At 30.5% G+C, this 25,167-nt stretch overlaps 1 protein-coding gene across 1 annotated transcript in view; it reads left to right on the top strand.

Annotated features, from left to right (window-relative positions):
• The window catches only part of LOC107441330 (cyclic nucleotide-gated channel alpha-3), a 65,601-nt gene that overhangs the window by 19,277 nt on the left and 21,157 nt on the right, over nucleotides 1-25,167 (top strand). Inside the window, exons 2-3 of the mRNA XM_016054546.4 lie at nucleotides 7,496-7,783; nucleotides 9,009-9,142. Coding sequence (XP_015910032.2) covers nucleotides 7,601-7,783; nucleotides 9,009-9,142 — 317 coding nt within the window. The 5' untranslated portion in view covers nucleotides 7,496-7,600. The remainder of the gene's footprint in view (nucleotides 1-7,495; nucleotides 7,784-9,008; nucleotides 9,143-25,167) is intronic.

Here is a 25,167-nt window from a genome sequence, read left to right as displayed (position 1 = left end):
TTTAGATGCGGAATTAAATGATTTTTGTTTAGTACTTGTACTTTTACTTGTACTTTTTACTCGTTACTTTTTAAAATACGAACTTTTTACTTTTTACTCGTTACGTTTTTTAAAAATACTTGTACTTTTACTCGTTACTTTTTAAAAGTAACGTTGCCATCTATGATAAAAAGAGCATTCAGTTGACGCTATTGACTACTACTTACAATAATATTTCAAATATTTATGTTTAAACCTATATTATAACTAAGCAAAACAAGTAAATAAATTCGAAATGTCAAATATGCTTCAGTTTACCATCATTCATACTATCTTTACTTATGATTGACTTATTTAGCATGCTCTTAGCTTGACTCTACTCCTCTTTTGGTCTTCGACTTCATTCAGGTTAATGTTCATAAATTTGGTCTGACTTCGTCAGGCCAGATGAGGATAAGCAACAACAGCAACATCATGCAAAATGTTGCAATCTATACATGAATTTGGTATTTGTATGTTAGACTCTAATTTTAGTCTGACTACCTGGCTTAGAAAAAGAACAAAAGTCTTGGGCAACTAGAGTCTTCTCCTTAAAGGAAAATTTGCTTATTTGTGCAAAATCAATGGAAATTCCAGTAAAGTAATTCAGGTGGGAGTAGTAATTATTTACAGTTGAAGTTGACAAATGCGACTGACCAAATTAAAACTCTTAAGAAAACATCCAGCAGAGCTCTTTTTCAGTGATTGATATGCTTTCATTGCCTGTGTGACACTACGGATGATACCAAAAGTTGTAAAATAAAGAAAGTGTAACTTGGTATTAAGTGACGCTCACATATACCTCTGTTGCTTAAAATATATCAGTTTAGAAGATTATAGAATTAAACAATGTTAGCAATCTTCGGTTGAACTATTTGGTGTTACTTCATAATTAATTCAAAATATTCAGCTTTTGAGACGATTACTGAATATCCGTTGCACACCCAATTTCAAAACATTTTGCACCAACTATTTAAAATTTCAGCACTTAGAATTCAAACTCTAAAATTTCTTTCTTTATTTCCATTATTTTAATTGTAGCTACATTAATTGCCGGTGTGTACTAAATAACTTACTAGAACTTCAATAAACATTATGAATAGAAATAAAAAAATAAAGAAATGATAGTAAATTTTATCAAAAATTTATTATTTATATAATGCTGCTATGTTTTACTTTCTCAGAAATCCTCTTGTAAGTGATGCAAATTTAAATCAGTCAGTGGCGTTTACATGAACAGACAAGCTAACAATGTTTAAAAATTATACCGATAATAAAGTATATATTTCAATAAATGCAGACGAATGATCATAATTCATTTTGAAAAATCGGTTATGATGAGGCTAAAAATGTGCATTTTCCATATGAGGCGCTTATATAAAGCACTAAATAATTCAATTGCTGAATTGAATGACGTATGACATTCATCAAATATATATATATATATATATATATAAAGAGAGATAGATAGTTAGGCATCGATTACAGTACAGTTTTACATATGACTAAAATGCATGTACATATGTATTAATCTAATGCATTTGTAGACAAATGCATATGTACAGACATTTTGGATACACATGCACACATTTATGATGTATGTATAAATTTTATCTACGCGTGTATATCTCTAATAATTATGCATGTATGTGCAAACAATGCAGATATGTACATTTATAAACAATGAATGCATGCATTTTATGGAAATACTTGTATATGTGAAATGTATATCCATGTTTGTGTGCTCATGTATATGCTAGTTCTTGTTGTTTGTACAAACATACATACATTGTTTGTACAATGTATGTCTCATGCATGTATCTATGATATATTTATATCTTATGCATTCATGTACAATGCATGAATGTCCAATGTTTGCATGCACAATGTATTAATGCCCCATTGGTGCTTGTACTTATATGAACAATATATATGTGCAATATACGTCAAAATGTAAATTGTATGCATGTGTATATACACGATATGTGCCTGTTATGTTCAATGTGTGTCCCATGCATGCATGCACGTTTTGTTTATGAAAAATATGTATGTATATATACACGGTATATGTATGTTCAATGTTAGTATCCAAATATGCATAATGCATTTATGTACTATTGTTCGCACATTGGGCGTACATATATTTTATATATACACATTCATTCGATATGCTTATATTGTACAGATGAAAATACATATGTGCGTACATAAATTGTACATATGAGCATGCATATATTGGACTTAAATCTTTAGTACAAATTTTACATGTGTACATACATGTCATCCCAATGTATGCAATATATCCATTGAATGTATCCTCACATGTACAATACACGTATGTCCCATGTATGCATATCCATATGTACTACATATGCATGTATAATGTATTAATGCATGTACATACATTGTACATACGTATATACATTACATGTATATATATGTACATATATTATATGTACATATATTGTGTATACGTATACATGCAATAAATACACATAGATATATTGTACAGTCCGCAAAAAAAAAAAGATATCACCCTGAATAACTTTCGTTCTAATGATCCGATTTTCACGAACTAAGTGTCAATCTTAATGGTTCCTGGGGGTGACCTCAAATATGCTAATTAATTAGTGCTAACTATTAATTAAGTTACGAAATCAGACACAAAAACGTACTTTCTCTGAATAAACATNATATTTTATAAGAATAATTCGCATGTTGTGCAAAATTTGGAAGCATGTTTCTTAAGGAAACTACGTAAACGTAATATAAACAAAAATTGCTCTTCGCTTGACGACTGGAAAAAAATTTCATTATATTTGGTATAAAGATTGCTGTTTAAATATTTAGAACAATCGATGTCTTAAAAAAATATAGACAGAAAAATACAAAAAAAAGTAATTCACGCGCAATTTCTTTCAATTTTAAACTCCGAGTGCATAAGAAATTTTGGCTCAAATGGCGAGTGACACTTGTGTATCGAATGAATAAAGCAATTAATATCTTTACTCGATTAGTTTTTTTTTAAATAAATCCCAAAAAAAATAATTTAATCATTATGAAGAGAGCATAAATTGACTCTATTGACTACTTCTTAAGATAATATTTTAAATATATTTCTTTAAGCCTATATTACGACTAAGCATTGATTTAAATGTAAACATCAAATTCAAAATGTCAAAGATGCTTCAGTTTACCATTATTCATACTATCCTTACTCTAAATTGAGTATTTAGCATGCAAAACGTTGCAATCTGTACTTGAATTTGGTATATGTATGTTAAACTCTGATGTTAGTCTGACTACCTGACACAGAAAAGGAACGAAAGTCTTGAGCAACAAGAATCTTCTTAAAAGAAAATTTGTTTATTATTTGTGCAAAGAAAATGGAAATTCTAGTAATTATTTACAGTTAAAGTTGACAAATGCAACTGACCAAATTAAAACTCTTAAGAAAATACCCAGCAAAACTCTTTTTCAGTGACTGAAATGCTTTCATTGCCTGTGTGATACTACGCATGATACCAAAAGTTATTAAAAAAATACCGAAGTGTGACTTGGCATTAAGTGACACTCACGTATACCTCTGTTGTTTAAAATATATCAGTTGAAAAGATTATAGAGTGTAATTCGTATAATGTTAGAAATCTTTGGTTGAACTATTTGGTGTTTTTTTATGATTAATTCAAAATATTCAGCTTTTGAGACGATTACCGAATATCCGTTGCACACCCAATTTTTAACTTCCATTTTTAACAACATTTTGCTACAACTTAAAAGCATTTTAAGAATTATAGTATAGAATTCAAACTCTAGAATTTCTTTCTTTATTTTCCATTATTTTAATTGTAGCTACATACACATATTTATTGCCGGTGCATGCTAAATAACTTACTAGAACGTCAATAAACATTATGAATGGAAATAAGAAAATAAAAAATGCTAGTAAATTTTAACAAAAGTTTATTATTCATATAATGCTGCCATGTTTTATTTTCTCAAAAACTCTCTTGTAAATTATGCAAATTTAGATCAGTTAGTTGTGTTTACATGAGCAGACAAGCTAACAATATTTAAAAATTATGCCGATAATAAAGTATAGATTTCAATATAAGCAGACGAATGATCATAGTTTATTTCGAAAAATCGGTAATGATAAAGGCTAAAAATGTGCATTTTCCATATAATGCACTAAATAATTCAATTACTGAATATATATGCATATGTACATATATACATCAAATATATATACATCATGATTACAAGAAATCAAAATATTCGATTACAAGACTATTGTCTGCCAATATATTTATATTTAACAGTAGATAGTTTAAAGTTGATACATTCGTACGTATTTACATACAGCGTATGTACGAATGAATATGACTGAAATGTATGTACATATGCATTAATCTAATGCATTTGTTTACTAATGCATATGTACAGACATTTTGGCTACACACATATACACACACTTATGATGTATGTATAAAATACATGTACGTGTGTACATATCTAATAATTATGCATGTATGAGCAAACAATGTAGATATGTACATTTATAAACAATGAATGCATGCATTTTATGGAAATACTTGTGTATGTAAAATGTATATCCCTGTTTATGTACTCATGTATATGCTATTACTTGCTGTTGTTTGCACAAACATACATACATTTTTTGTACAATGTATGAATGTCCAATGTTTGCATGCACAACTTATTAATGTCCCATGGATGCTTGTGCATATATGAATAATATATATGTATAATATATATGTGCAATATAAGTTAAAATGTAGATTGTATGCATGCGTATATACACGATATGTGACTGTTATGTTCGATGTGTGTCCCATGCATGCATGTTCGATTTATTTATGAAAAATATGTATGTCTATATACACGGTATATGTATCGTCAATGTTAGTATCCAAATATGCATAATGCATTTACGTACGCTCATTAGGCATACATATATTTAATATGTACACACAAATTCATTCGACATGCATATATTGTACACATAAAAATACATACATTCGACATGCATATATTGTACATATTTACATACATACATTTGACATGCATATATTGTGCAAATGTACATACATATGCGCGTACATATATTGTGCATATGAACGTACTATATATTGGACTTAAATCTTTGGTACAAATTTTACACGTGTACATACATGTTGTCCCAATATATGCAATATGTACAATATATTTATGTCCAATGAATGTATCCACACATATACAACACACGTATATCTCATGTATGCATATCCATATGTACTACATATGCATGTATAATGTGTGAATGCATGTACATACATTGTACATACCTATATACATTGCATATATATCTATGTACATATATTGTATGTACGTATACATACAATAAATATACGTAGATATATTGTACATATATATAATATATGTATGTCCAATGAATGTATGAACATGTATACAGTATATTGTCTAAATATATGTTCAATGCAATAAATGAAGTGTATGTAAGTTAAGCGTAAAAACGACTCAAGCAAGTTAAATGACAAAACCAAACGATATTTAAATTTATTTGGCAGCTTAAATAGTTCCGTATCATTGTAAAATTGCTTGAATAAAAAATAAATTTCAGATGCTTTCATAAAATGTTTGACACTGCAAATTTATTTTTATAACATAATGCATAGTTCACAGAAATTTTTTGGATTGCAAAAAAAAAACGGTTAATTTTTAATGTGGAAATAATATTGAGGTATTTAAAATAAGATTATCGTTTGCTTTCCAAAACAATGAGAGATAGAGTTTTATGTTTTCGAAATTTTAAAGCTAACTTAAATAACTTTACTAATATAGAGTTTCAAAATGCATACACAATGTATGCGCATATATACATTGTAACTACATATATTTAAAAGTACACATGTATTTATGCATTACACTTAATTACGCACATATATACGTTGTGACTTCTATGGTATGACTTTTATGATGACTTGATATGGTATGACTTGATTGGTATGACCTTTATCGATTTTCCCTACAACATATAAACAAAACAAAACATATGAACAAAAAAGTTTATGCATATCAAGTTAAATTAAATTCCAAGGCAGAACATCAGAATCAGTAAAAGCTTTTTTTTTTTTTTTTTTTGGAAAAAAAGTTAAATTAGCCCCAACTTCTTGAGTGTTTTATGGTGGGTTCAATTCAGAACAAATTTTGGAGATCGGAAGATTTCGTTTTTGAATATGTCTCCCCTACCACTTGAATAATTATATTATGTTTTTTCACGAGTTCATCGTACCTATAGTTGGTTATATGGGTGTCAGTATTAGTATATTTAGTACCTATTAAAAACCACCAATTAGCATAATACCAATTGCACCTATTAACAAAATTAATTAAGCATTATTGGCGCCAATAAAAATATGTAACTAGTATAGAACAAGTAATTTTCTCCGTTAATTTACTTTTATTATAAAAACTGTTTTTTTTTATTATCCTATTGCCAAAATTAATTAAGTGTTATTGGCGAGAATAACAACCATCAATTTATCTTTTTTTTAAAAAGTTATTTTTTCATTTCAATTTTTTGCTATTACCAAAGCAAGTTAAACGTTATCGGCGCCAAAAATATTGTGGCAATTTTATTCGATTCTCATGCATTAATAAGTAGCATTGTAAGAAAATAACATGCATTAATAAGCTTTTTAATGCGAAGCTTATATATTTTTATTTCAATTTGTACCTACTGGTAAATGCAGTTGAGCATCATTTGCACTAATAACAATATGGTAATTTTTTAAGGCTCTCGTAGGTCCATAAGCACCAGTTCTGTTCTTCATTAATTTAGCTTTTTAAAACAAAATTTCAATTTGTCACCTATTATTAAATTTAATTAACATCAATGACACTAATAACAATATGACAACTTTATAAAGTTCTCGTACGTCAATGAATAAAATTTCAATTCTCCCTTAATTTAGTCTTTAATACAAAACTCATTTTTCTTAACAGAAAGTACGTTTTTGTGTCTGATTTCGTAATTTAAAATATCGTCAGCACTAATTAATTAGCATATTTGAGGCTACCCTTTCAAACCAATAAGATTGAATCCTGGAACGTGAAGATTTGATGATTAAATCATAAGTTATTCAAAATTGTACGGTTTTTTATTTTCTTTCTTTTTGCGCATTGTACACATTAAGTAAGAGATTTTTTAATATCGAGACAAGGAAATTGAAAAAAATTACTTATTAGAAATAATTCAAAGATTGGAACCATTAGCTATACAGCCGCACTTTTCCCAATGGTCAACTGTTTTTTTACAAAAGTGTCTTAGTATTATTTTTTTTATTAGTGTATGGCATTTCACACCAAAAATGTCATTTTGATAGCTTTGAAAACTGTAGCTTGTCTTACTTTAATTTATTAGTATTACATACTTGTTGTTTTTTCCATTCAGATTCATTTATATGAAAGAATAGCTAATGGTGAACCTGGTGAGAAGATTAGATTTCTCACATCATAAGAAACGAAGCTATGGTCTTGGTAAAAACAAGAACTGACAATGGCAGATGGTGCCAGCCACCAGATGCAAACCCTTGAAAATGGTGTGCCTTCATCACCCCTCTCGCCTTCTTCCACTCGGAGTCAGAGTCGCTGCTCCGAAATTGTCCGCATTGAGCAACAATCAAACAATGGCGCACGACACTTCAGAAGTCGACTCATTAGCATTGTTAACAGAGTACGGGTACGTTAGATTTTTTTGTTGATTTCCTTCTTTAACAAAAGTTCTGCGTCAACGCATAATTTATCGTGGTGACAATTCGTCGCACACAATTTGTCGTAAAACAATTCATTGTGAGCACAACTCGTTGCAGCGACAATTCATCGCGGTCACAACTCGTCACATAAACAGTTCGCCTTGTGCACTCCTCATCTCAACGGCAATTCGTCGTAGACACAATTCGTAGCAGGCACTACTCGCCATAGCGACTATGTGTCATCAGCACAATTTAAATGAAATACTTGGATGAAATACATCAATTTACGAATACAAAACTCTTGCATTGTCTAGAAAATGAGCTACTTAAAACTGTGGCGTAACTACCACTACAAAAGTTTAACATCATTCACTAGTATATAAAGCATGCTAACTTGATTCTATCACGGGGTACCTTTTCATAGATGACGGTTGACATGGTCGAATACTCCTCCCCCACATTGGTGACCTTCGAATGTGATTTGCTCACGCATGTAACGCCCACTTCGCAATCTCTTAACGGTTACGCCTACTTCGATGGATAGTCCACATTGTACGGTTGACTTGCTATTTGTGAATGCATCATTCATCTCCTGCGCTGTTGCTTCTCAGTCTCGTCTCGAACATTCACACAGCGTCTACACTCTCAACGGCTGCATACTCTCGACTGCTACGCCTACTTCGATGGATAGTCCACATTGTACGGTTGACTTGCTATTTGTGAANAGTAGCGTTATATAACATGATACTTTTTATAATGAGTTAAATGTTCAAATGTTATATTTTCATGATAAAATTTTTTTGAGATTAAATTTTGATCTGCATACTTTATAATTGCTACAAGCCACGCTGATATTTTTAAGCTTAACTCTGAGGAATTAGTACATCCACCTATATCATTTCAATTATCTAATTAAAAACTCAAAATCTCAACAAGAGGAACTCAAAGAAACCCGAAATAAGCATTTTCAAAGGCTTTTTTGTGAGATTCATTGAAAGGCAGATAAAAAAAGCAGCTGGCTCAATTTTTTTCTTATATCTATTTGAAGTTTATTATTGTTTTATTTTAAACTCTATTGCAACTTATTATATTCTGTAAAAAACAATATTCTCAACATTTTGATGTTGTAAAACCTTTGCTTTTGTATAGGATTTAAAATAAATTGGATTCTAGTTTATATTGTTAAAAAAAATAAGAAATTCATCTTTTCAGAATGCCTTGGTGGCCACAGGAAGCTTTAGGAAAAGATCTGAAAGTCAACAAAGACCAGATTCTTTTCTAGAAAAATTTACTTGGCAACCAGCACAAAGTACAGATGAAGATCTTGAATTGACATTTTGTCAAAGGTAATATTTTGTTTATAAGCAACTCATTCATATCTGAATGAATGATCAGGACGTCGGCCAATTACAACCGACCTTAAAAAGGCATCACTTGCAATCTTATTGTAATTATCTGCAATAATTAGGGATATAATTAGACATAATTAAGGAGAAAAATTTACGTGGAAACTTGTTGAAATTTCAAGCATGTTGCTCAAAGAGAAATAATTCAGAATCATTTTTGGAAGTTTATTTATTTTTAATTCCTTGAAAAATTTGATTCGAAATTTTTCAAATGATATACCAATTTACTTAACTTTTGGATTTATAGAAAATTAATAAGTGTAAAGATAAAAATGTTCATATTATTAAAGAAAACAAATAAAATACTTCCGAAAAATAAAACAACACAATTTATTTAAATTAATTCCTAATTGTTAAAAACCAGTTAACTTTTTATAATTGATTGTTTACTTTATCGAAATATGAATAAAACTGGTATTGAAAATTACACATAGCATATAATAAAATAATATTTTAAATAGTTCCCTTCTTGAAATCATGGTTAGTTCATTTAAATCAGTTTAATTTATAAAAAGAAAAAAACACCTATTGTTTACTTTATCTAAAAAAGGAAATAAAACTCAGATGTACTCAGAAAAAACTTTAAAAAAATATAGTGTTAACAAAAATACAGTTACTCGGCTAACCGTAAACATAATCGAATGGCAAATAGTGTATCACGACAAGATGTCAAATCAAAGCTCTCAACTTCTGGAAATCCTTGGAATGAAAAACAAAAATTCTTTCTTGTCCGTTTGTCTTTTTCTTTAAATTAGAAATTTGAATATAAATATTGTTAAATAAAAATAGAAACATTTACCCTAAAAATTAAGTAATAAAGTTTGTGCTCACTTTTGCACTGCTGGAATATGATCGGAAAGTGACATCCTAGTTCATATCGCAATGTCATATAGCGTTAACGTCTTCCTTTTGGCCACCAATCAGAAAACAGCACACACAGAAAATTATTACTGTGTAACAGTTACTTCATGTTTAAAAATATTTAATTCCATCATATTCTACAATACTATTCTCAAGAATGGTTTGTAACGGAATAATATTGTTAAAATATACTATCACATTTTTTTAACAGTCAAACATTGCCAGAAAATAAGCATCAGTTATTTTACAAGTATTTAAGCAGTACACATCTCCATAGCACATGGAAATGCATTTTTCCTTTCATGGCCTCTCTAGGCTACTAATGTTTTTCTAATGTTGTTTTTACTATTTTATTTATTTTTCCTGTCCTTTTTCCCTTTTCCGCTATCGCGGTTTTTCTAGTATTTTACACATTTATTTTCCATTTTTTGTTGGCAACTTAACGTTTTATGTTTCAGATCTTCGAGTTTCCTCAAATCTGACGGAATATCAGATCTATTCAGATCTGTCGAGAATATCTTTGAGAGGATGAAACATGTCGATAATTACCATGTTTGAATTTTTTGAAAGCTAAGAAAGTTGTTATATTATTAAATACTAGAGGGCTCCGCCCCCTGATTGTAATATGTCAGAGGTCCTTGTTATCAGCATTATAAACTTGTATAAAGCAATTTTAATACAAACAATGATATAATCTTATATAAAGCGGGGAAGGAATATTATTTAACATATTACTATAGGGCATTAGCCGGAGATTAATCTCCGCATTCGAAGCACACGTGGCAGAGCCTAAATCGGGTTGACTATATTTGAGGGTTCCCCTTGATTCTCACCAAGTTGTAATCGCAGTTGATCACCAAGTTGGGCGATGTTGAAACCACATCGTGATTCTGATTGGTTTAGATTTTAGCGTTATTTTTAAATGTTCAACGGTATATGTGATTTCAGAGGTCCGTTAGTTCTAAGTTGGATACCGGCTGGTAATGTTACTTTTTCTTCTGGTCAATAAGATCGAAGGTATGTGAGCATAAAAAGGGACTTTAGAAAAAAATGTCATTGCCAGTCCGGTACCACAGACGCCATTTTCGATTCGTATTTCACCGAATTTATGTGGAGATGGAGGTACACAGATTCTATTCATGATAAATTTAGATAGTATCTAACTGCTATTAGAGAATTTCGGTGCACCTAAATCTGAGGATATTCAAGCTTAAAGAAGAAGTTAGTTGTTTTTTTCCTTTTCTTTCTGTGCTTACTCCATTAATTTTTGCTTCGATTCAAAATGCATTTTCCTGGGTTTAATAATTTTGCTCAAATCGGGTTCATTGCAATTTTATAAAGTTTTGACCGATGTTTTGTTGAAATTTTCCAATGTTTTACTGAAATATCATTATATTTTGGCAGCCATTCCTGTTACCACGGTGTTCCGCGCAAACAGGAATGACGCCAAACATGAGTCGCCAATTTCGCCAAGGGGCACCCTCAGGTACATTTTTGCCCCCACTAACTCAAATCATTGTTGATCTTATAGGATGCCGGATACTCCCTCTATATGGTGCTTCATCTCTCCACCCCCAGTAATTTAGATTTTTAAACTGAAAACAATTAAAACCTAAAGAAAAAAAACTTTAAAATATGGCAAACAAATTAAACAATGTAATATTAATAAGTTGATGCTGAGTAATATTTCAAGAGCAAAACCCATTGCAAGTTATTGCCCAATTAACTACAATACTGTCAACCGACAAAATATTTTAGTTTCAATCAGACAAAAAGCAAAATATATAATAAAAACCTATGTAACTGAAATTCGACAAATTAAATTAAGCAATTTAATTTTTTTGTCATATTGAATACTTATAAAAAAACAAATGTAAAATGAAATACTTATGTCATCAATGATCAATAAACATTTATGTCTGAATTATTATAAAAAAAATAAGGTGAAAACAATGAAATTAAAAATTATTTACAATAGATCTCTGAATATTCACATAACCTAGCTATGCACATTTTTCATTGATTTTTCTTTTCACATCTTTTTATGTACCAATGATTTGCACTTTTATGCATTATTTAAGAAATATCTCAAGCAAATATGAACTGTTAATTAATATTTCTGGCTGCACGATTTTTTGAAAATAAGTAAAAAACAATCAAAAGTAAGAAAAACAATGATAAAATTAAAAAATATTTACAAAACCTCCTTATATACAAAATTTTTTATCAATTTCTTTTCCATATTATTCGTTTTCATTTAAACGTCTTGACTCTTCAACGTTTCTTCGCCGCGCATTTCGCTGTCGCGTATTGATAGCACTACGATTATTTTCCCAGTAATTTTGTACTGCTAAATTATGTTCAGCCCTATGTCACTGTTGATATCTCCACGGCGATCCATTTTTTATAAAAGATATAAGTATTTTAGAGTAAACTCTGTTCAATATATTTCACACATTCAATACAAAATAAAAATCGCAACAAGATTTAGCTGGTAAGTTTAGCTGTAACATTTCTGCAGACAGCATTATTAAAAAGCATTACCTTTACACACACATGCGTTCTCAATTTTAATTGGCTGTTTTGTGCGTTACTAACCAGAAGTTTTCTGTGATTGGCTATGTGTTATCACTCCACTCTCTTCTTATATATAAGGATTTCTTCAAAACATGCTTATTTGACTTACACATGCTCAATTCAATTGAGAAATTCAGGGGGCATAAAAAGCATCAAACGAATGAAAACTTAATGTAAATAAATACTTTTCGTCAAGCCCACAGTGGGCAGTAGAATGTGCTCTTTAGAAAAAGTATTTCAAATTCAAATTCATATTGAAAATAAATGTGATCATCACATCCGGTAAATATTGACAATAAATCAGCAGTAATAAACAACTAATAAGCAGTAACTTCTATGAAAAATTGACTACCATGTTAAAAAATTATAAATTGTTCTGGAAAAGTCTTACTTTAAAGAAAATACCTAAATTTATGGAGTAAGAGGGACGAAAACAATTAGCCTGCTTCATTTCAATATTGCATCTTATTCCTGGAAATCTCCAATATTATCTCATTATCATAATCAATTTCTTAAGAAAGAGTTAACTGGAAGTTTGTTTGATAGAGTATTAAATCTACACGCACATACACCGTATTGATTTTAAATGCCTATTTTTCCCACAAATATACCGGAGATTGTAAAAGCATTTCATAACAGCTGCGTCACTAGAGCGCACATTTCGTGAAGTGTCTTCTTTTTTTCGGAATTTTAAATGTACTTAGATGGAACAGTTTTTCAAATGTTTATAAATTGTACCTCATAGAAAGGATGTTCTAAAGCTTACCATTGGAAAAAAATCAGCTAAGTATTTAGTTTGTGTAAAAAGAGGAAAAATTTTAAGATAATAATTACTGTTTATTCTCTAAAGAGCAGAGATTTCTCAGTGGTTAAGATACTGAGCTATCCTTGTACAGACGGAGGTTCGATTTCCAGCGTCTTTAAGTTTACGCAACTTCAAATCAATCAGTGTTTCTGGGGGGAAGGGGGAGGCGACTTGTACAAGATATTGAATTCTCAGCTCTTAACAGGCTATTTGGGAAATATTTTATTTCTTTTAAACATTTTACGGATTGCTCATAAAACTAGGAAAAGTCAAAAAGTAGTATTAACAAGGCAAAAAAAATTAAAAACATACAACAAAACATGTGTTAGTTCAATGTTTGTTTTTTGAAAAATTACGTCATTTTTTAGTCTTTTATTATTACGATCAGATGAATTAAATTAAATTTTATTAAACCTTTGAAAAAAGATTTTTACCCATTCATCATGTGTTTTAAATTGAAGTCAATCGTTGAGTTAACTGCGTATTTTTCACCAATGAACTAATCATCAATGATTCCATTTTGCAAAACTCAAAGAAGAAATTATCTTCGTATTCTAAGAAAGCTATTCGAATTTACGTATGGAGCAGAAGATTCTAAAGTATTCGTGACAGGAAATAATGAAGAAGAGTAAGAATTTATTTTTTATTACGTATTCTTATAAGATTTATTTTACTTCATTGTATATCGAAATTCGACAATGCTATCTTACAACTTTAATGCGTAGTTTCTGCTAGCGATTGAAAAATTAAATAAATTTATATTTTATTATACTTTTTTCTATTTTCATAGTTTTTTTTTAAAAAAAACTTACTCACAAATTCATGATTGATCAAATTTTTAATTTTTTATGTAACGAGTCTATGTTAATTTATAGTTTAAAATGAATTACAAATTTTAAGACGTAGGAAATCGTTTTTTCACAAATAGCCATAAAATTCAATATCCCAATTAAATTATTAATTCATGATATTAATAGGTGATAATTCTTGTAAATATATACTCAATAAGCAAATCTCAAAGGTTTCCTGGAGTCCATATGACGTGATAAGTCAAAATTTTCCGTTTTGGTGGACGTAAAAAAAAAATCTTGCAACCAATTACCTTTTAAAAACCCTATGTAAAATGCGGGACATACCGGAAATCAGAACTATGTGGCTTTTTCATGGCTATAATGCTCTGTGCCCATTCCTAACATTCCTGTGGAATAAAAATATGGAGATGCTATACATATAATATCGAGTATCGGTATTTTAAGCTTATAAAATATTAAGGGAGTGAGAATATACGTTCTACAGAGTTCAAGTGGGACAATATGTATGACTGCATCTTTTTGGGGATCAACAGTGCTTGAAAAAAAGTACACGGACAACATTAAATTGAATGAAAATATGCTATTTCTTCTAAATGAATTTCTTGTGCGATTGACTTATGTAATAAAATTTTGTAATAACACTCATAGCGCATAAGAAACAAAATTTGACTTCAAAATATGGATTTTACGAAAATTAACACTAAAAGAAATTTGGAATAAGGTATAAGGACATTTCCCAAATTATTTAAAATTTTCTTCAACCTTCCGTTAGTCGCGCACTTGTTTCCGACATGGTTAATCGCGTTGCACCTATGAGGTGTTTCTGATTTTTTGAAAGCCAAATGAAATTTAGTCTAGTTTAAATAGTTAATTGTTACCAATTTAAGACTCTTTAGAGAGATAAATATCAAAAAACTTATTTAGTTTGAAAAATTTATTAAAAGGCAGTATCACAAATAATTGCGCAACATAAAGAAAAACAAAGGAAAGTAAATTTGTAAAAAAACAAACATTAAGAGTCTTGTATATAGGAACAACTTATTTCAATATCACATGTTAGTATAAAAATATTATTTTAGAGGCTGTCTGATGCTACAAGTGAACAAGAGTGAACAAGAATTTTTGCAAGAGGTCCTTACAAATTGTTGTTACATGACTCAAACATAAGTATTTTCCTCAAGTAGCACAAGTATACTTAGTATTTTTTCGTTGTTTATTTTTTTGACATGGCTCGCACAATTTTCTTTTCTTGTCTTGATTTTCAGACAGTGAATTTTCAGTGGCTTGAGAAGTTCGTTTTTGACAATCGAAAGCGAAGTACCGAAGATAAATTTTTCTTGCTCCCGCGTCGAATCTCTTCCTCCATCACAAGATGTTCAGCCAATTGACGCAAGAAGGTTCTGCGGTTTTTCACTCCGTAACCATTTTCTGTGTACATAACTTGACCATTTATACCTGCTACGTTGAGTAGGACAGAAAATGAGATAAAATATATATATTTAATTCATAAAAATATTATATCCATAATACTTGCGTCAATGGTCGCGCTGCACCAGAGGGGTGATTTGAGCGGTTCCAACTCTCCATCGACATGTTCTAAGGTCGGTTTTACACGGACATTTGAGTAATCCAAAGTTAGGAAGATAACATTAGGCTCGACCCCCGGAAACATCTATTGACGGCAAAAGAGGTGGAAGTGCAGTAGGGATGCACCTGTGAGGTGCGCACGTCTAACGGAAGGTTAATGATGAAGAAAACTACCTTTTTTTTCAATCACTTGAAAAAACCAAGAGATCTTGAATTCTGAAAGATCTTTTAATGCGTCTACAGAAATTTTTTAATCATGCGTCTTTGATAACGAGGACAAGATCCTGTTTACATAGATATTGTGTGCTATTTTTATAAATGTTCCATAAGTTCCCATAAGTTTTCGATTGGATTAAAATCGGGCTATTTTGTGGAAATAATCGCGTTAGCTGAGGACAAGATTACATATTTTCTTTTTCGTTGTTTTGTTTTCTGGATTTTTAATTAAATATATATATATGCATACACACACATATATATATATATCACGGCGAAAGACCGAAATCGGTGTTTGTTGACTTTCACCGGTGAATGTCGACTAACACCAAATACGTCGGTGAAAAATCGAATATTTCACTACATTCTTGTACATTCGGACCCTCACCGGTGTATGTCGACAATCACAGGTATGCTTTGGTGAATGTCCGAAATATTTATTACATTCGATTTGATATGAATTTATTCGTGGATATAACTACATTTATTCGATATTTTAACCCTACACTGATGTTTTTTTAAGGTTAAGTGCCACTGCCCGGTATACCCTACACTGATGTTTCTTTAAGGTTAAGTGCCATTGCCCGGTTTACATTTGCCCGGTATACCCTACCCCAGTTTCCCAAACTTATGACTTTTGTGCACCCTTTCTAAATTTTTCGTAACGCTGTGCACCACCAATAAAAAATGAATGTACTTTTCATTATAAAAAATTTTACGAAAGTTAAAAATCACAACTGGCTGTTGACACCACTAATTATTAACTGTTAACTCTGCAAAAAATAGCTAATAAAAAATACGTAATCGTAAATTTTCATGGCTAGCTTTGTTTTTAAATAAAAATTTTTGAAATTTTCGTTTGCTGCATGGTATTTCGCATAGGAATGCGTACCCCCGCTAAACTGTTCCCGTCCCCCTTGGGGTACGCGTACCACACTTTGGGAAACACTGCCCTACAGTGATGTTTTTGTAAGGTTAAGTGCCACTGCTCGGTATACATTTGCCCGGTATACGCTACACTGATGTTTTTTTTAAAGGTTAAGTGCCACTGCCCGGTATACCCTAACACTGATGTTTTTTTAAGGTCAAGTGCCATTGCCCGGTATATATTTGCCCGATACTCCAAACACTGATGTTTCTTCTAATCTATCGTCAGTAAGTATTAAAATATAGAATAAATATAAATATATCAAATAAATATAATAATATTAACGAATAAATTAATATAAAATTGGATAGAATAAATATTTCGGACATTCACCAAAGCGACTATGTGATTGTTGAAATTCACCGATGAGAGTCAGAAATAAGGGTATTTAGCAAATATTTCGGACATACACCAAGCGACTACGTGAATGTTGACATTCACCGGCGAATGTCGATATTCTCCAGATTTCGGTGTTTCACCGTAACATATATATATGACTTTAAAATGTTTTAATGTTTTTCTTTATTCTATCATTTTATTTCACGCTATACAAATGACAGAGCTAAAATATAGCTTTGACTTTTATTTTAATTCTTTTTTTTTTTAATCTCTAATATACGTCACAAAAAAAACAAATAATAAAAAATGACAGGATTCCAACATTTTAAATGTAATTAGTCTTGTTGGATCTTTTCTTTTTCTTTTAAGGAACTTAAGTGAAATTTTCGTGACATAAAACAGCAAATTAAGCCGCCAGCTTTGAAACTCCATAATAAAAGAGAAAACTTGTTCACTTGAAAATATACGAACAAAATTGAAAGCGTTAAAATGTTTCATTTGGATCAAACAGCATTTTCTGCATATAATTTTCGCTCCAAACTGTAAGAAAATAAATTTCTACCAAACGCTGTTTGTTTTTTTTTTCATTCGTAATTTTTAAGCTTTGAGAGAATTTTCTTCTTTATAAAACATTTGAACACTTCTATAATTATTTATTTATTCATTTATTACACAATTCGATTCATTTAAATAGAAATATTACAGATGTCTATATTATTAAGGTATTGGTTGCCACAAATGCCTTTTTTTATCTCCAATATATATAATGAGAGAATTGAATTATCATTCTCTTATCTTTTTTGAACAAAAATGCTTTGGAAAGGTATTCTTTTATGGGTTAATACATTATATTTACGCTTGCAATAAACTTACACATGATTAATTTCAAAAATGAAGCAGTTGATATACTAGATTATAAGCTTTCTAAATAGTTTACGGTTTGGAACTTAATGGTTTAGAACAGTGGTTACCAATTAGCGGCCCTCGAAGCCTTTTTTGTGGCTCGTGAACTAAAATATATTAATTTTAATTTTTTTAGGTCAATTTTTCTAAGAAAATCTATATTGGTTCAAAATACTTTTTTTGTTAAAAAATCGAATTTCTTCGTTTCTGCGAAATTTAACATACCAAAGGTGCAAAAAAAAATTTTCTTTTTTTTATATTGTGAATATACTTTAGCATGTGCGTATCAAAAATTTTCTCGAAGAAATTCTCCTATTTAACTTTTTGAAACCAGTCATCACAGCCTCAACTTTACATACTCAGTCAAAAAATATTAGTATTTTTTGTGGTTTGGTAAATTCGCATGATTCTGTTGATTGTAAAAAATTGGATGTTGAAACAAAAATTGGTAAACTTATGTCTGACGGACGATGTTGGGTTTGTTTCAAAAGGAACCATTACAGTAAATTATGTAGATCTGGAATTGTATGTAAAATATGTAATTCTAAATACCATCACGAATCAGTTTGTAGGAAAACTCTTAAACCACAAAATTATGTAAATAGAGCTAATGAAACAAAAACGAAAGATTCGGAAAACGATACTAACTCTAATAAATATCAGTCTAACTCAAAAATAAATGTAGAGAATATTTCTGTTTCACACAATAATATATTTTGCAAAGATAAAGCTTTTCTAGAAACATGTTCTGTATTAGCTTGTTCGGATAAAAATTCGATTTTGGCAAACGCCATTTTGGATAATGCGTCACATAGGAATTTTATAAGCTCGAAATTAACTAAGGAATTAAAATTAAAACCCGTACGCTATGAAAAATTTGCAATTTATTCTTTCGGTCAAACTAAAGCATGTGAAAAAGAATATCCTGTTATATCTTTAAAGCTCATAAATAAAAGTAGTAGCTCTAAGTGGATCGAAATCGAATGCATTGTAACAAATTTTATTACGAATCTAACTTTGAACAAGCCAGATGTGCTCTTAATGAATGAGTTAAAAACTAAAGGATATGAACTCGCTGACTCATTTGAAACCACGAATTGCGATTTATTGATAGGGAGTGGTATTTTTTGAAAAATTGTTTATAATGAAAGGATGAAATTAAACGAAGATGTAAGTTTAATTAATTCCCATTTCGGATGGTTACTATCTGGGTATAATAAATTGGGTCATGACTCAGCCGAAAGTTGAGAGAATGTATGCTTAACTATGGACTCTACTTCTATTTTATTTGATCTTAAGCTATTTTGGGAAACAGAAGAGTTTCCGAATGAAAAAATATGTCTTTCTGAAAAGGATAATCTATAGATAAAAAATTTCAAGGATTCTTTGCGATTTAGTGGAGAACGTTACGTATGTAAATTAATGTGGAAGGATAATTTAGGCCCCCCTTTGGAAATGGACTCTAATTATGAAGTTGCGAAAAAGCGTTTTGATTCGTTAGAGAATAAATTAAACAAAAATCCCGAGATTTTAGGTCAATATAAACAAATTGTGTCGGAACAAATAAAACGTAATATTGTTGGGAATAATGTAAATGAAAATTTAAATTCAGGATATTTTATGCCTCATCGTGCAGTAATTAGGAATGACAAAGAATCAAGTCGCGTTCGTATTGTTTACGATTGTAGTAGTAAGGCAAATGACAATAAGAAATCTTTGAATGATTCTCTTGAATCGGGAATAATCTTTATCCAAATTTATTGGATATAATTCTTAAATTTCGAGAAAATCAAGTCACATTTTGCGAAGATTTGGAAAAGGCCTATCATATGATAGAAATTGCGGAAGAGGATAGAAATTATCTAAAGTTTTTATGGTTTTCGGATGAAGCAGATAATTCAAAAAGAATACTTCAATTTAATCGCCTTCCTTTCGGATTAACAACGTCATCATTTGTTCTTGCTTGCGTATTAAAATTTCATATTAGGAAAATTAAGAAAGATCAACCGAATTGTTATGAAATGTTGAATTCTCTATACGTAGATGATTTGTATTACGGTGCTAAAACTGCTCAGGATGCGTATCAATTATCTTCATCGGCGATTGAAATATTACGCGACGCCGGATTTAATTTAAGGACATTAAAAACTAATTGTATGGAACTAAATGAACTTTGGCGTAAAAACGGATATGAGGAAAACACTGATTTTGAGCAAGGAGCAGGTTTCTTAGGATTAAAGTGGGATCCTATTGAGGATAAAATTAAATTGGATTTAAAGGATTTAAGGTATTCCTTGGAATCAGGACACACCAAAAGACAAGTGTTGTGAATTATTTCTAAAATTTTTGATCCATGTGGATTCATTAGTCCATTTGTAGTTAGAGCTAAAGTAATTATGCAGGAAATTTGGGAGCGAGGTCTAAAGTGGGACGAAGACTTACCTATTACCTAGCGATTTAGTAAAGAAATGGAAAAAATGGTGTTCTGAAATTGCTGATTTGGACAATTATGTTATAATAGAACGAAAACTATGTTCAACGGCGGATATTAGTGGTGTTTCTCTTCACATATTTGTTGACGCAAGTCCTAGGGCTTACGGAGCCGTGGCGTACCTTCGTTATACAACAATTGAAGGACATATTGAAGTTAAATTCCTAATTTCTAAGTGCAAGGTTGCTCCTTTAAAAACTTTTACTTTGGCTAGATTGGAACTGATGGCAGCTCTCGTCGGTGCTAGATTAGGGAAATATTTACAACACGTTTATCCTAATTTCACTCAACAAATATATTATTGGAGTGACTCTAAAATTGTTCTCCACTGGGTAAAGGGATCTACAAAGCTTTGGAAACCATTTGTGTTTAATCGAGTGGCAGAAGTGCAGACACTTACGTTTCCAGAGTGTTGGATCCATTGCAGCGGTGCGGAAAATCCTGCTGATTTCATCACAAGAGGAGAATCTGCAATTAAAATCGTGTCGAGTTCCCTGTGGTGGTCCGGTCCAGTTTGGTTGTGCCATCCGGTCAACTTGTGGCCTGCAGTATATTTTTGCAAAAAGCCTGATGACAATTATAGTGATGTGGTCAGGAAAGAACAAAGAGCTGTTGTGGTGAACACTGTGACTCAAAACAAGACTTCTGACATTTCTCTTACAAAGTTTATTGATGTCAACAAATACAGCAATCTTACTAGACTTTTGAGAGTGACAGCTTGGGTAAAAAGGTTTGCCCATAATGCCAAGCCAGATTCTTCGAAGTTGAAAGGACCTATTAGTGCTTGTGAACTTCAGAATGCTTTGCATACCTGGATTAAAACTCTTCAACTCTTGCATTACGAGAGTGAAATCCAACAACTCCTCTCTCAAAATACTTTGAGTAAACATTCACGAATTTTCAATTTCAATTGTAAACTTAATGATGATAATCTTTTATTTTTACAGGGACGTTTGCAGTTCTCAAACGATGATGTGAAAACAAAACATCCTGTACTGCTTCTTTCTAATGATAAATTCGTTGAATTAGTTATATTAGATGCTCATGTTAAAATATGTCATTTAGGTGTAGATTCTACTTTAACTCACTTAAGAGAACTATACTAGATAATCAAAGGTAAACAATTTGTCAAAAAGGTTTTGAGAAACTGTTTAATATGCAGACGTTATAAGGTAAAACCTAGTACTCAAGTGGTAGCTCCGTTACCACCTGACAGAATTAAAGAACAACCTCCTTTTGATATTTCTGATGTAGATTTTGCTGGACCTTTTTTTGTTACTGACTCTAATAATAAGTGTTATTTGTTAATTTTTACCTGTGCAGTTACTAGAGCTGTGCATTTAGAGCTAGTTATTAATATGAATACTGATTCTTTTTATTGGGATTTAGAAGATTTGTTTCTCGTAGAGGATTGTGTTCGATTTTGTATTCAGATAATGCAAAAGCCTTTAAAAAGGCAAATAGTGAACTAAAAAAATGGTGGAATCAAATTAATGATCCTCAGGTAAAGAATATGTTTGCTTCTAAAAATATTGTTTGGAAATTTATTGTAGAAAGAAGTCCATGGTGAGGAGGTTTCTGGGAACGACAGATACGTACTGTTAAAACTTGTTTAAATAAAATTATTGGTAAATCTTCTCTAACTCTTAAAGAATTAGAAACTGTCTTTTTGGAAACTGAAGCCATGATAAATTCTAGGCCTATTACGTATCTATATAACGAACCCTCAGAACCTTCTCCTCTTACACTTTCTCATTTTTTAATTGGTAAAAGATTAATGTCTTTATCTGTTGTTAAGTATAAACCTAATGATTTGATTGTAAATAGAGATTCATTAACTAAAAGGTATAAATATCAACAAACACTTTTGGATCATTTCTGGAATCGGCGGAGAAAGGAATATTTGCTTCATCTAAGATCTGCTTATATTTCTTCACCACCAGGTAAGATAACATCATTTAAGGTAAATGATATTGTTTTAATCAATGATGAGCGTTATCCCAGAAATATGTGGATGCTGGGAAGAATTTTGGAAGTGTATCAGGGACAAGATGGGAACATTCGTTCTTTTTTGATAAAAACCCCTAAAGGAGATATAAGACGCTCAGTTCAACTTGTAAGTAATTTAGAAATTAACCCTTAAACAAAATGTTTATTGCAATGTGTAAAATATATATATTTTGATTATATGCATATGTTATAATTGTTTGTTTTATATCGTTATCTTAATTACTGAACATTCATTTAATTATTATTATTGCAAATTTCTGCTAAAGATAAATTTTGATTTTATATTTCAATTAATATTGTTTTTGAAGAAAATTTTGTTTTGCAAAAATATGGTAAGTGAACTCAAAAGAGTTCAGGTGGGGAGTGTTACAAATTTCTGCCTGACCAGAAGAGGGCGTTGTAATCACTCACTGACATATAATTGTAAACACTTGGCAGGCAATGGATTGATTTGGCTGGCTCATTGGAGAGCCCCTTTTCGTATCATACATTTTTTATTGTTTTATTATTAAATTTGTTGTTATTAAATATGATTTCTTTAATTAATGCACCCATTCACCACTGAATCATTCTGCAACAACATTTACGTCAGCATTTTAGTCAGAGTGAGTCAGGAGCAGAATTCGTATCTACCAGCCGTCGTTTACTATTTGAACCTGGTTCACCTCATTTGGTGACGTCAAATTGAAAGTACATCTAAGCTTTTATATTAGGAACATGAAAAACTACTTCAACATCAGGATACTAAACAATCTTTCATCACCCTGCATTTCTAATGATAGCTTTGAGTTTTCCTCAGCTAAATTTATTCAATATTGCTCCGCGGCCAATAACCTAGATTTAGAGAGACCATTTCACATTTCGAAAAATTCTAATAATTTAATTTACTGGTAATCCTCTGGCCACATGCCAGACAATCAGACATAGGAGTTTCGTCTAAATTATTTTGCTTCGTTCTCCTGTTCACCTTGATTCGACAAACAAATCTCCTGGATCTACAAGAACATCAAAACCTGAAGTGAGGATAATTTCTCCAAACATTAATTTACGGTCAGTAGTTTTGCATTTGAACTGGAACATCTTTTGTCCGTAAATGATCGTAATATAGCTCTAAAATATTTTAGAGTTTAGTACTTAATATCTTTTTTTTTTCTTTTTGAAATGTAGGACTTAATAATTTCCTTTAATATCTACATTTTGCAATATCAGTACTTTTCATGAGCAATACGAAAATATCTAAAATCTATTAAAAAATCTCATACAATGGAAAAGAAGGGAAAAAAATTGTTTCCCTGCGTAATCAGAAACGTGACTGCTTTAGTATTTCTTTAATTACATTAATGTAGTTTTCGCTGGATGTGGGATTTTTTTTTAATTAAATTTTCTCAAAATAGCGGTGTTTTAAGAAAAAATCAAAAAAAATACAAAAAATAAGTTGAATTTTTGTGGATTGCTCAAAACCAGTCAACGCAATTTAAAAATCTCTATGTGCAACGAAAACTACATCGATTTTGAAGCATCAAAATTTCAAACAAATCGGGTGAAATCTGCCCTAATTAGAGACAGCAAGTAAGAGAAAACTAGTTTCGAGTAAATTGCGTTAAACTTTGCGATCAATAATGCATGTAAAACTTTGCAACGAAATACGAAAGATGCTTCTTCTTTATCATTTTCAAGTCTCAAATGCTAATCTGACACTTTTTTCTTGTCAATTTGTTCCATTTTTTAAAGAAACAGCCGAAATTCTACTGTCATCTTCGTTTTGATTATGTTCCTAGGCTTCAAGGCCTACATTTATTTCGAATTGTTCCATATATGTTAATAACCATTTACGGGCCTTCATTAAAAATTACAGCAGTGAAAAGTTGCAATTTCAACTATTTATATTAAAAGTACCATTAATTGCTTTTGACAAATTATTTAAATGAAATTGTAACATAATAGTATATTACTAAATTGTTAAATAACACGTTTTTTGGCACTTCGCAAAATAAATATATCATTTCTACATCCAGACAAAAAATATGATTTTGGCAAAAATAATAAAGACTTGTTCTACAAAATAATAAATTAAACTTGACAATCAATAAAGAAAATCACAAATAATACGCCATTGCAAATTGCAAAGATATGAAATGTATAAAAATGAAAATCTGTCCCGAAATAAGATAAAAACCTCTTGCACTTTGCTTAAAGTAGTTAAATGTATTTGCGTATTAATAATAATAATAATCATAATTTTAACAAATAATCGTATTAGTGTAAAGGAAAGATCAGAAAACAACCAATTACAATAATAAAAAGACCGAAATCCATAAAAAAAATTACTTTAGCTTTAAATATACTTATGGGCAATATGAAACATATTTTTGGCCTTTTTAAAGTTATCTGTATTGTTATGACTTTTTATTCTGTTTCATCTTGCAAAGAAAAGCA

The sequence above is a fragment of the Parasteatoda tepidariorum genome, chromosome 4 (assembly GCF_043381705.1).
Source record: "Parasteatoda tepidariorum isolate YZ-2023 chromosome 4, CAS_Ptep_4.0, whole genome shotgun sequence".
Taxonomy (NCBI): domain Eukaryota; kingdom Metazoa; phylum Arthropoda; class Arachnida; order Araneae; family Theridiidae; genus Parasteatoda; species Parasteatoda tepidariorum.
The sequence above is the reverse complement of the archived record's forward strand: the minus strand, read 5'-3'. Positions and strand labels throughout refer to the sequence as shown.